The sequence below is a fragment of the Pleurodeles waltl genome, chromosome 5 (assembly GCF_031143425.1).
Source record: "Pleurodeles waltl isolate 20211129_DDA chromosome 5, aPleWal1.hap1.20221129, whole genome shotgun sequence".
Classification (NCBI taxonomy): Eukaryota; Metazoa; Chordata; class Amphibia; order Caudata; family Salamandridae; genus Pleurodeles; species Pleurodeles waltl.
In genome coordinates, this window is record NC_090444.1 from 1,370,199,588 (window position 1) to 1,370,213,054 (window position 13,467).

At 42.5% G+C, this 13,467-nt stretch overlaps 1 protein-coding gene across 1 annotated transcript in view; it reads right to left on the reverse strand.

Moving 5' to 3' along the window:
* Positions 1 to 13,467, reverse strand: part of LOC138296482 (uncharacterized) — a 1,064,486-nt gene that overhangs the window by 177,344 nt on the left and 873,675 nt on the right. The window contains exons 84-88 of the mRNA XM_069235627.1: positions 11,530 to 11,655; positions 10,915 to 11,023; positions 5,651 to 5,833; positions 1,947 to 2,102; positions 1,532 to 1,741 (exon numbers count right to left, since the gene is read on the reverse strand). Coding sequence (XP_069091728.1) covers positions 1,532 to 1,741; positions 1,947 to 2,102; positions 5,651 to 5,833; positions 10,915 to 11,023; positions 11,530 to 11,655 — 784 coding nt within the window. The remainder of the gene's footprint in view (positions 1 to 1,531; positions 1,742 to 1,946; positions 2,103 to 5,650; positions 5,834 to 10,914; positions 11,024 to 11,529; positions 11,656 to 13,467) is intronic.

Here is a 13,467-nt window from a genome sequence, read left to right on the forward strand (position 1 = left end):
TTTACCCAGCCTTCCTCAAACACATCTCAACACACTTGAAGAAAAACTCAACAAAACATCAAAATAAGACCTGTCAAAAAGCGACAGGGGTAGCTCTCTCTGGATCTGCGCTAACTCGTGCAGAAAGAAAAGAACTGATGCCCCCATACCAGGTTGGCACCTATATAGGTGACCGCGACATCACTTCTGGCTCAAACAATACCACACGGAGCTGAATGGAGCCACCTGATGGTGCGTGCAAGGAATATTGCTCGAGCACAAGTTTCTGGATCATCTGGATCGAGTCTGAGGCTTGGTGAAAATCAAAGGTAAGTGATCTACAGACAGAAGTCTCATCAGAATCTAGACTACATTACACCTCTCCATTCAAATCCACTCCAGTCTTATTCCCCTACATGACATGTTACCTTACTCTACGCCAGTGTACGTAAATCCACTCTAGGCTGCTCCACTGAACGACACCCTACTCTGCGCTATGCAGCTCCACTGTACAAGACTCTACTACACTGTATGCCACTCTACTCCACTCTATGCTTACCTACTCTCTGCCACTCTGCTACACTGTATGTCACTACAGGACAAGCCATCCACTCCTCTCTATGACATGCCACTCCACTATATGACACAGCACTTTACTGTATGACACTCTCCTCCACTGTACAACATTGTACCACTGTCCACTGTATGACATACCACTATGCAGTACTCCACTATATGACACTACAGTTTACGAGACTCTCTGCCACTCTACTGTACGACAGTCCACTTGACAACACTGAACTATACAAAACTGTGCTCCACTGAAATCCACTTTATGCCACTACATTGTACAACACTGTATTTCCCTATATGCCACTGTATGACACTCTACTCAACAACACTCGACTCCATGACACTGCTGTCAACGACATTCAACTCTACTGTAGGGCATGCCCCTCCACTATGCAACACTCCACTCTATGACACTCTACTATATGACACACCATGCCAAAAAAATGCATAACACTCTACTCCACTGTATGCTATGTCACTTCACTCCGCTCCATCCATTACACTCTATTCCATTGTACAACACTACAGCTTGCAACACTACACTCTATGCCACTGTCCCTCACTATGCTCTACACCCCTACACTTAACAACACTCAATTGAATGATACTCAACACTACGATTTAAAACACATTTTCATTAACAAATAAAAAATATTTACATTATATGAAAAAACAAAGGTAAAGCTAAAACACAGTTAGGAAAATTATACAAGCATTAGAAATTCTAAACTTATACAGTGCTGAGAAAGGTCAAAATTGCATGCCTGTCTCAATTGGAAATAAGTGGCATAATTCTATAACCACAACACGTGGGGTGAGATTGAGAGGGAACAAAACATCCTATATTATCTGTATAAAAAGTAGCTCAGCAATGATTCCACCACTCACATTTTCAAAGGTGCATAATATGTAATAGAGCCTTTTTCAAGTTTGAAAACTGTGTCATTAATATTGTTTCAATATATTCTCAGAATGTTACCTGCTCCAAAGATTCCTGCTCTTCTTTTACCCTTGGCTTCTCTTTTAGAACAAATCTGTTGAGAAGCTGTTCCACCAGTCCCTCCTTGTCTTGAGTGAAGTACAGTATACTGCAAAAAGCTGCCACCTCGGCGGGTACCTTATCAGGGAGGCTGGTGGTGTGCAGATACATCTGGAAGCCAGGGTGGCACTCAACCTCATGATCAGCAACCTGGCATGAGGAGACAAAAACATCACAGTCAGCAAGACTTGAATGGCTAGTAGGGTAAACCATACAGATGCATGTTACATTCCAAGACATTACAACATACAAGCCAAAACTGACAAGGAAACTTTCATTCCACTACTGAACCAAAAGACCCCACCATATGCCACTTCCAAAGTTCTGCATAACATTATATCATCTTTATCTTTACCATAATTTTAAATGGCACTTTATGATCCTGAAAGTCAGGTTTGGAGCGAAGAACTTTGGAAAATCTTGTATCTTTGGACAAAGTTTGGATATCACAGTAGGTAAGCAGCAGTGAAAGACCATCCGTCAGACAGGAGTCCAGTTGGGATCGAAGCTCCTAGTAAACATAGAAAACAGTGATTGGTGTGTGAATGTACACCCCCTTAAAATAAAACAGGATTATCTAAATCATGTACAGAGAGGCTTGCACAGCCATCAGTTCGGTACATCAGTACTCTGTTATATTAATCTCCTTGAGTAGGAACTAAGAATCTGCATAAAGACCTGAGTACTACACTGAATCCCTGAGATGGACAGAATAGATCTGATTTACAAAGCCTTTTCCTGTGCACAGGTATGTCTTACTCATGCTTTCCACTACGTTTGCACCCTAGTGTTTGTAGGAAAGTAGCCTCTTTATTGGCATGCTTACCCCCTTTTTCTGCCTGATGTCAGTGTGCTTGACGTGTTCACTTGGATCCTGCTAACCAGGGCCCCAGTGATTATGCTCTCTCTCCCAAAATTCTGTGTTTCATTCACAATTGGCACACTGGTGCCGCATTACAAGTCCCTAGAATATGGTACCTAGGTACCCAGGGCATTGGGGTTCCAGGGAAACCCTATGGCCTGCAGCATATATTTTGCCACCCATAGGGAGCCCATGCAAAGGCTTCTGCAGGACTCCCATTGCAGCCTGTGGGAAAAGGTGCAATCACCCTTTCACTGCCATTTTTCACCACACCGGGTCACTTATAAGTCACCCCTATGGTAGACCCTGTAGCCCAGAGGGCAGGGTGCATAGTACCTGCGTGTGAGGGCACCCTTGCATTAGCAGAGGTGCCCCCACGAACTCCAGGCCCATTTTCCCAGACTTCATAAGGGTGGTGACGCCATTTTACGTGTATACTGGACATAGGTGTCCTCCTTGCATAAACCAGTCTACACCAGTTCAGGGACCCCCAGTCCCTGCTCTGGCACAAAACTGAACAAAGGAAAGGGGAGTGACCACTCCCCTGTCCATCACCACCCCAGGGGTGGTGCCAGAGCTCCTCCAGAGGGTCCCTGGGTGTTGCCATCTTGGATTCAAGGTTGGCAGGGAACTCTGGGAGCATCTGAGTGGCCAGTGCCAGAAGGTGACGTCTGAGCCCCCTCCTGATAGGTGGTCATCCAGCTAGGTGACCAATCCCCCTTTCAGGGCTATTTATGGTCTCTCCTTTGGGTGGTTCCTCAGATTCGGATTGCAAGACTTCAGCAGGAATCCTCTGCACCCTCCACTTCGACTTTTGATTGAAGAAACTGCATCTGGACTCTTCAGTACCCTACAAGCTGCAACAAAGAAGGAGGACACTTTCTGCAACATTATATCTTCGGCTCCTTCCAGCAACTGCAACATTTCCTCGGTCGTGCATCCTCTGAGGACAGTCTGTCTTCAGCCTGCATCGGAAGAAAGAAGGAATCTCCCTTGGAGTGAAGGAGTCACTCCCCTGCTTCTGCAGGCACCAACTGCGATGACGACCGACTGCGTGGATCACCTCTCCTGCTGAGCTCTGTGGATCCTGCATGACAGGTGGTGGACTGAAGTGGTCTCGACGGTCCTCTCTTCCAACTGTCTAATTTTGGTGGAGGTAAGACCTTGCCTCCCCACGCAAGACAGTACCCCGTGCACCGCACCTTTTGCAGCTGCCAAGGCTTGTTGAAATCCTTCCGCTAAGATCTTCGTGCATCTTGAAGCTCCGGCCGCCAGCACTCTATCCTGTGATGCAGAGCTCCCTGAGTGGTTCTCCAGCGGCGTGGGAGCCTTTCTCATAGTGCTGCGTGGGAATCTTCTGCAACTTTCATGTACCTGTCCTGTGTGCTCTACCTGTTATTCTGTGGGCTCTCTGTGTCACTAAGTGCCCCCTCTGACTCCCGCTCCTGGGTGGAGTCCACCTTGTCCTTCCTGGTCCCCGGCAACACCATTTTCTGCTAACTGCGAGCTTTGCGTGTGCCAAGGCTTGTTGGCAGACTCCGAAGACACAAACCCGACTGCAATCCTCCAACCGGCGTGGGACATCACTTGCACCCTCTAGGAACCCGACTTTGTCTTCTTGGGTGCAGTGCTGACTTTTCTGCTTCACCGGTGGTTCACCTTTTGCACCTTCATTTGGGTTGGTAGGGGCTCCTGCCCTTCCTGGACTCTTCTGTGCTTCTTGGACTTGGTCCCCTTCTTCCACAGGTCTTCTTGTCCAGGAATCCACTGTTGGTATCTTGCAGTCTCTTCTGGGTTTTGCAATATTCTTCTTTACTTCTCTGTGTATGTTCTTGGAAACTTACTGTGATTTAGTCCTGTTTTCCTGGTCGGTGGGGTGGGTTGTGGGACTTACCTTTGGCTTTCCTTGTACTCCCAGCTTCTCTCTACACAATAGACTTGCCTAGGTGGGAGACCGACTTTCACATTCCACTTTCTTGGTATATGGTTTGTGCTCCCCCTAGGCCCATATCTAATTATTGTGATTTTCACTAACTGCACTGTTTTCTGACTGTTTTATGCCTATTTCTACATACTAGTGTATATAAGTGGTGTATTGCTTACCTCCTAAGGGAGTATAGCCTTTATGGAATTTTTGGTATTTGTGTCACCAAATAAAAAGTACTTTTATTTTTGTAACACTGAGTGTTTTCTTTAATGTGTGTGAGTACTAAGTGTGACTACAGTGGTATTGCATGAGCTTTGCATGTCTCCTAGATAAGCCTTGGCTTCTCATCCACAGCTACCTCTAGAGAGCCTGGCTTCTAGACATTGACTACACTACACTAATAAGGGATACCTGGACCGGGTATAAGGTGTAAGTACCACCACACACCAGGCCAGCCTCCTGCAGTGTTACTGTTAGTGTTAACCCCAATTTCTTACAACCTCACTCTGGAATGCTGCCAATTTTGGATATTCGCATATCCCTCAGAAGAATCCCGCTGTCATGTATACGCAACTATAACAGGTGTCTGGAAATGTAGGGTCTATACATTGTAAGTGCTGGAGAGCCAGGTCAGGTAATTATGATCAATGTAATTAGGTTTTGAAAGCTTAAATCAGACATTTCTAGAAATCTTAACTGTGGGTTGCAAAGCAAAAGTTCACTCCAGGTCATAAGGATGTTTCCTAAATCCAAGTTTCACATTGTTTTCAAAATCCCTAAGTCCACAGGTGTTGCTGCTTATATTGCTTTAAATAATTATGGGGTTCATTGCTTAGCTCTACCTGGTGTTAAAAAAAAGTGAGGGACTCCATGGGTAATTGGTACATCGTCATCTTGGCCCCAAAATTAGTAGAGCTGTGCTCGATAGCACCACATGTGTCTGGAATGGGGGTTCATATTCCTGTCTCAGGTCTGAAAAGTTACATAGTTTTGCGTCTATACAGATTTGCCAAACATCTGCAACAATGCAAAATCTACAGAGTTACTATAGTGGCATCTCGTTTACATGTGCAAACTTATTTGTTTTTATTGTTGAACACTCTGTCCTTAAGTGTGGTAAGCATTATACAGCAATACTACTATTTTCAGCATGTTTTCAGCTAGTAAATTGTTTCTTGCTTCTGTCTTTTTTCAGTTGCACTATGGGGTTATCAACTATATCATTGGAATGCATCCAATAGCTATCTATACAAACACATGTGGAACTTACATGGTACTGAACTTCTGTGCATGCATGTGGGAGATGATCTTTGATCCACTGGATGGCCTGAGCAGTTGGATCACAAACAAGAACCCAGGCACTGCTTCCTTTAGCACTGGTCAAAACACAGGAGTTATCTAGTGCCAACTTGTTCTTAGGAATACCCTTCATTTCCAACTTCTTCAACTCAATCTAAAACAACAAAATGTATGTCATATTCCAAGTGCACAACATGGATGTATTACATTAAATCAGCAGCTGTTACACAGTGGTCCTTTCCCTGATATGCTTTTGACAGAGTAATTATTTAATGTGAGGAGGCTTATAGCCATGGTACTGAAATAGTTTGTGATACATAAGAGATCATAGTCTAACAAGCTGCACAAACAACATACAAGATGGAAAAGAAGAAGATATGCGGACTAACAGCCAATTGTGAAAAGAAACATACAGCATTTTCTTTTCTGAAACAACATAATAAGCTTTTGGAATAGACAGACAGGTAGGCAGCCAAGCAGGTTGGCAAGCAGGTAGGTATGCAGACAGACAGAAGCACAGATAGATAGAAAAAAAGAAAGATAAATGTACAGCTAGCCTTTGTCCCTTTTAGAAGATGCTAGAGGAGCTGATGCAACTAGCAAGAAGTGCACTGGTTTAGGTAGGCATGCATCTGAGACACTCAAGGACCCATAAGTACATCTTACCCTTAAAATGCAACTGCATAAGGCAGATGGAAATTCTTTGGCACTCTCAGCCCTTTGACTTACTAATATCTTTTCAGATGAAGAACCATTACATTGCTAATAGCAATAATTTAATACACGAGTTTAGTTAACTGTCCGTTTGTCTTTTCAACATTCTCTACAGGATAAAATCTATTCAAGATAATTCAGACCAGTTGCAAACATGCAGCCGTTTCTGTCATATTATGTTGTCCGTACACCTTCTCCACACTCTTTCTCACAGAAAACCGGTCTGCAAGGGAATCACATGATTAATGCTGTAGGAATTCCAAGCTGGTCACAAGAGTATTCCAGACAAGCTTGATATTCTTGGTATGTGATACAGTGAGCTGCATGATTTGATATAGCTGTTCCCTGAATGATTCATTGTAACAATTTGTAATTGCAATCAAATTGAAAATGAGTGTCAAAATTAGGAAAACTTCCCCTAGATGAATTGCTGAAATGGACCCTATTCAAAATTATTTTTTATGAATGTGACCTTTTTTGGGAAGATGCTATTTCAGATATTATTTTATGATAAGTCATCTAGTTGTTGTGCTCAGATGCCTATTCACAGAATACACAAGTATACTTCATGGAAATCTAAGATTGGTTTAGTTTCCCTGACATATTTATTTATTTGAAGGTTTTTTGGAAAGTGCTAGAACATGTCTCTATGTAGCCACTTCAGATTGGCAGATATTGCTATAGGCAGAGTGGTAGACCTGCTAGCTTTAGGATGGTCTTCCCTCAAACTTTTTGCCTTCCCCCTCCTGTTTTGCTGAATTTCTGTTTGTTGGCCTTATGACTTTTACAATTGCTAACCAATGCTGAAGTGATTATGCTCACTCTCTGAAACATCGTAACACCTGATGGGTATCTTAAATGTACCTATAGGTCACTAGTAAAATGATAAAACCTATACCTAGGGCTGGTAAATTAAATGCTACTAGTGGGCCTGCAGCACATATTGTGCCACCGGTGTAAGTAGCCAATTTTAACATGCATCAGGTCTGCACTGCAGCCTGTGTGCAGTTTTAAACTGCCAATTCAACTTGTCAAAATACATTTTTTGCCAAGCCTAAATCTCCCCTTTTAATACATGTAAGTCACCTCTATTGTAGGCTCCAAACAGCCCATAGAAAAGGGCGCATTGCATTTAAAAAGTTGGACATGTTCTTCTCAGTTTTACATGTCCTGGTACTGAAAAACTCACAAATTTGTTTTTCACTACTGGGAGGCCTACCCTTTCCATAAGATAACATTAGATTTACTTACCACACTTACTAATGTAACTTTTGTCTGGGAACTGGTAGAAATCTCATGTTTGGTAGCTAAAGAATTGTGATTTAAATTCCTCCTTAATTGTAAAGTTGGATTTTAAGTCACAATTCTGAAAATACAACTTATAGAAAGTTGGTATTTTCTTGTCCTAACAATTCAGTGCCTGCAGCCTGTATCCTAGGTCACATGACTAGGTGCAGTTGGCCTTTGTGTATTCGTCCCAGACTGAAACACAAAAGAGGAATAGGTGTTGGCTGGATGGGAGGGGCGGAGCCATGCACAGCCCCAATTACATTTCAAAGAAGCTGCCCCAGCACATACACAAAGAACTTCACACTAGACTTTTGTGACGTCAGATCCAGTGGAGTATGGGCAGGGAGGAAGGAAATTCCAGAACCATGTGTGTGTGTGGTGGGGGGCATTCCAGAACTTTCTTCCACTTCAAAGCTGGCAACAAGTATAAAAATAGGACCCTCAGACCTACTCTTCTCTTTTCTTGTGGACCTGTGAAGGACTCCCAGAGGATTGTCCTGCTGCCCGAGAACTGCTGTGTACTTCAGATGACTGCACTGCTGCTTCAAGAGGACTGTCCTGCTTCCTGAAGCCTGTCTCTCAGAAGACTACCCTGCTGCTTGAGACCCAAGACCAGCAGAGTGACTTCAAGAACTGGTTTGCTGGCCCCCTGTTCAGAGCTACAGGGACATAAAAAGTTCCAACAACCGGCAAAGTGCTCCTGGACCCAGCCTGAAGTGAGCCCTGGCACTCCAAGTAGTGCCCCCCAGTCCTGTACCATTGGAATTTGGGATTAAGTTGCCCAACCAGTCAAAATCCCAAAATCAGGACAAAAGTGTTCTGAGAACAGAGAGGAGACTGGGGCCTACCTGCTCTCCAATACACCTGAAGTGCATTGCCAGTCGCCTTAACTTTGTGGTAGCTCTTATTACATTCATTGCGCAGCAGCAAATCCTGTTCTGCAGCTCCTCTCTGGAAGGGTATTCGGCTTCCTGGAGCCCTCGTCGGATACAGCCTGCAGCTTCGTCCAGCTGGATATTTTCGACTTCCAAAAAAAGTGATAAAGTCCGAACTTAGAATTCTTTACCATGACTTTGTCCAGTGGCTCCCGTCGATGAAGATGCCTCCTCAGACACTGTCGGCTGCCTTGCCCAGCAGAACCTTACCTTCTCTGACATTTTTCTTAAAAATGTCCTCTAAGTCCGAAGGTAAGCCGAGACTGGACCAAATCCACTTCTTGTATCTGAACCACGCTCCATCACGGTCGGCCACAGCTTTCAACTTTGCCCCAGACTCGCAACATTAATTGTCTGCAGTTGGCGCTTTGATCTTGAAGGCACTAGATTGCACTAAGAACTTTAAAAATTCATAAGTCTGGTTCAACTGATTGGATTTTTTTTGTTGTGGTATCAAATAATGGTATCAAATAATTTATAAAATTTTCTCTATTTTTCTAAATTAGCGTGGGATTTTTCCTACATTGTGATTTCATTTTATTACTGTTTGAGCGATGCATAAATACTTTACACATAGCCTTTAAGTTAAGTCTGACTGCTTTTGTGCCCCGTTACCAGAGGGCTAAAGACAGGTTATTTTAGTCACTTTTGTGGTTCACCTAGACAGGGATTGTGGCTGTTGCTTGAGAAAGGCTGTTTTGAATGATTGTTTACTATAGGTGGGACCATGTACAAAAATGAGCCTAACATCTTTCTATTTTTTGATTAGTGGATATAAAATGAGGTAATTGTCCTAATTCACAAATACGTTATAGCTTACTGCTCTGACTTGTCCGCTCTGTGAACAATCTGCTGTGATAAGGAGAGGAATGTTGAGGGATGATATATATCAAATTGTGTTTCATCTTCTTATGTGTTCAAGATTTTTCAAAACACTTTTAGAATGTGACTTTTGTTGCAACTCTTGTTGCACTTCTCATGGTCATCCAGACTTTTAAAATAGGAGCTTTGAGAAGTTTACATGGCTAAGGCTCCTCTCTAATGCAGATGTATGGTAACTGTAGATGTGCTGAAAATCCCAGTATTTGTTTCTACTATTGTTATTGTTGTTCATGCTATTATTTGAATATTTGTAAAATGCACAAATAAATTAAATTGTCCTGGCATTGTAAAAGTAATTTAGTAAACAGCCACGTTTTGAGTTGTCATTGAAACACCAAATGATTGGTGACAGTGCAGTGTTCTAATCCAAGCTATTTCCACCATTTTATTGCCAGAAAAAGAGCAGCCACCCTGACTACATTAACGATTTGTAGGAACTATGAGACAACTAGTTGCAGAAGATCTCAGTGATCTTGGAGGAACATACAAAAAATGTTTTTGTGGGAACGTGGGTCACAGACCATTGGCACCTTTGTGCATAAACTAAAAGACTCCTGAATTTAGAGTACCAGTCTATGAGTAGCCTGATGAACCTTCTTCAGATGGCCAGAAATAAATGTCTGATGTAGCAGTCCAAGTAGCATACAAGCTGATAAACGTTGCACAACTCAGGGGTAATGCACGGAGGCAAAGATAGCATTAGCTGCAGTAAACAATGAGGGACTCATTACTGCTTGGATAACTGCAAATCGGTGTGAGAAGGGCATTAATGCAAGACCTATCTACACATTCTCACGTAAACAAAGGCAAATCAATGAGATGATTACTCTAGAGAACTAGAATCAGAAACTGGGGAAACAGAAATCCTAGATTCAGTACTAGGGCTCAGGGGAAGCAGGACAGTCAAGATCGGAGGCCCACCTGTCACTACACCACAATGCCAGAGATCCTTCCTCTTCCAAGACCTCGACATTTATAATAGTTCAGTTTCGATTAATTTGATTTAATTGAGTCAATGATAGCAGCCATACGGTTGTTAAAGTTGGACTGGGTGGGCCAAAGACTTCCATTCAGCCTCAGTAGGTGATGCATGTATCAGCATAAGAGATAAAGGAAAGGCCAAACGACCAGATGAAAGAGGTCATGGCAACCATGTAGACAATGGATAACATAGGGCTCAAAGAAGAGCACTGCAGGGTCCGTGGGTAATGGAGTGAGAAATGGGCTGAAATGGATGAAGAAACAATGCCTGACAGCATCCAGATAGAATGACAAAATCAAGCTTAATGCCTCGTCCATGATACCAAAATTGAAGAGATGCATGTACTCTTTCAGTATGCTGATCTTGCTATGTCCTACACCAAAAACTGTCAGAGAACAGAAAGTGGCATAGCTTGTCTCATATATTACCTACCGGGCTGTGCAGAAACTGCATGAGAGGGATATCTCTGAGGAGCATTCTTGGTGGAATGGTCAGTCCACAGCTTTCACAGACACTGAAGAGAAATGCAGTAACACGTTTTCTGCAAAAGCAAGCAAAGACATTATAAGAAGAGCTGACTCCACTGCACCACATATGTCAGAGCTCCATGTAATATCACAACACTCCATGTTCTGAGTGCTCCACTAGGTGGGCAATATCTTGAAGTAATGAGATGGTCTTTATACCACCTTCAAGAACAATGCCTCAGTCATGCTTATTGCGCAAACTGGTCATGGTGGTTTTTCTCTTAACCAACACCAGTTTCTCAAGAAGAAAACAGTGGTCCTTTCTACATCACATACAAAGGTCTCTGCATTACAATGTAAACAACATATTTTGAGGCATTATTATGACATCTTGTTTCAACACTGGTGAGTATAGGCTTACTGACTGTCTGAATGACCTACTAATTTGTAAATCAGTTTCAGTAAAATCTAAGAATAAGCTGTTTAAATAACAAGTACTATGTTCACCAATAGAGTAGGAAAACAGTTGATGCATTGTTTCAAAGGTAAGTGTAATTTGGAGCCTTAACCCAAATGGTACCTTCCATCGATGCTAAGTGGGGTACAGTAAGTGAGGAAGGCCGCAGCAATGACACAATTGGTCAGGAGCTCTGTTAAACTGCTTTGTTCCACTTTCTCTTTCCATTCTTGTTCCTGGAGCTGCAAGCTGCAAAAGAACAGCAGATTATTAACAGCCTGGCATTATCTCCCGATCAAATCCAACTATAGTGACAGCATCAACTCGTGCAGTATCATACCCCGAGATTATGATAACTTCAAAAAGATTGAGGACTACATGTACAAAGATTTGAAACAGCGATTTCCTGACTGCAGTTTCCTTTGAACCGCAATTAGGAAATTGCTACTTCAAATATATGAAACTCTTTTGAGTTTCATCTGCGATTCATAGGGGGTCCCAAATCGACCTACCTTATTAATGAAGTAGGTCGCAATTTGTGACCCATTAGAAATCCCAACCATCACAGGGATGTGGTCTGCTGGAGTTAGCATACCACCAAGTGTGTGATTGCTTTTAAGTAAAGCGTTCTTTTTTTTTTTTTTTTAAATAAACCCAGTCCGTTTTCCTTAAAGGAAAATGGTAGGCATTTAAAAAAAAAAAAAAAAAACTTGAAAGTTTCTGTTCTTAAGAGTAGGCAGTGGTCCACGGAACCACTGCTTGCTCTTAAAAAATATTTATTCAGCCATCCTCAAAAGTGAAGGGGTCCCATTTGCGAATGGGTTACCACCAACTACTGGTAAATTGCAAATGTTTTGCAACCGCAATTCGGTCGCAAACCTTTCGTACAACCCATTCCAATTCGGTATTAGGAAGAGACGCCCCTAACACGGCCCTTCCTAATACCGTATTACAAAACCCAGATTGTGATTTGGGGCCACATGTACCAACATTTGGAATTGCGATTCCATGCAAATCACAGTTAGGATATCACAATTTCAAATGTAAGAAACTCCAGTGAGTTTCTTTAGTCTTTCCAGGAGGGTAACGAATAGACCTACCTCGTTAATATTAATGAGGTAGGTCGCAATTTGAAACCCACTGGGAATCGTAAAAATCACAGGGATGGTGGCCTGCTGGGGTCAGCAGACCCCCATGTCTGTGATTGCTTTTAAATAAATAAATCTTTCTTTTTAAACGCAGCCCGTTTTTCTTTAAGAAAAATGGGATACGTTAAAAAAAGTAAAAAAGGAAACAAATTCCCCTTTGTGAATGGGTTAAAACCAATTTGAAATTGTGCTAACAGTGACTGTTTTTATCATACATACCATTCAGATTCGGTATTAGCAAGGGACGCCCTGAACACGCCCCTTCCTAATAACGAATGGTAAAACCCAAATTGCGATTCGGTAACAAGTTACCGAATCTCAATTTGGACTCTGTACATCCCAAAAAGCATTCTTCTAGTCGCAAAGGGGCCGATTCTGCAAATCTTCCCATTTGCGACTACAAAAATGCTTTGTACATGTGGCCCTTGGTAACAAGTTACCGAATCGCAGTTTGGACTTAGTACATCTCAAAATGCATTTTTCCTGTTGCAAAGGGCAAGATGCTGCAAATCGGGCCATTTGTGACAGAAAAATTGCTTTGTACATCTAGCCCTTAGTACTGGCCATATTCTAGTAAAATAAACTGCCAGAAATAATTCAGCCTCCTACATGTAGACACAAAGGATGCCACCATTATTTATCTTTTGCAAGAATCGCCCGCTTAAAACATGGAACCTCTTTTTTCTTTAGCGAATGCCAGGAAAACTGCTCTACAGTCTCTTTGATGCTGAGTTCCAGATGCTTTCATCTGGGACGCAGGGAACTTAATATTAGAGTCACAGAATAGTGTAGACCTAAGCCATAGTGCCACCTGAATAATGAGAGTAATTGTGTTCCCTCATCCCAATGTTCCTTTGTATCTGTTAAAAAAAGCCGTAAGGGCCACTTTTCAATGTGGTAGTAATGGTTAATG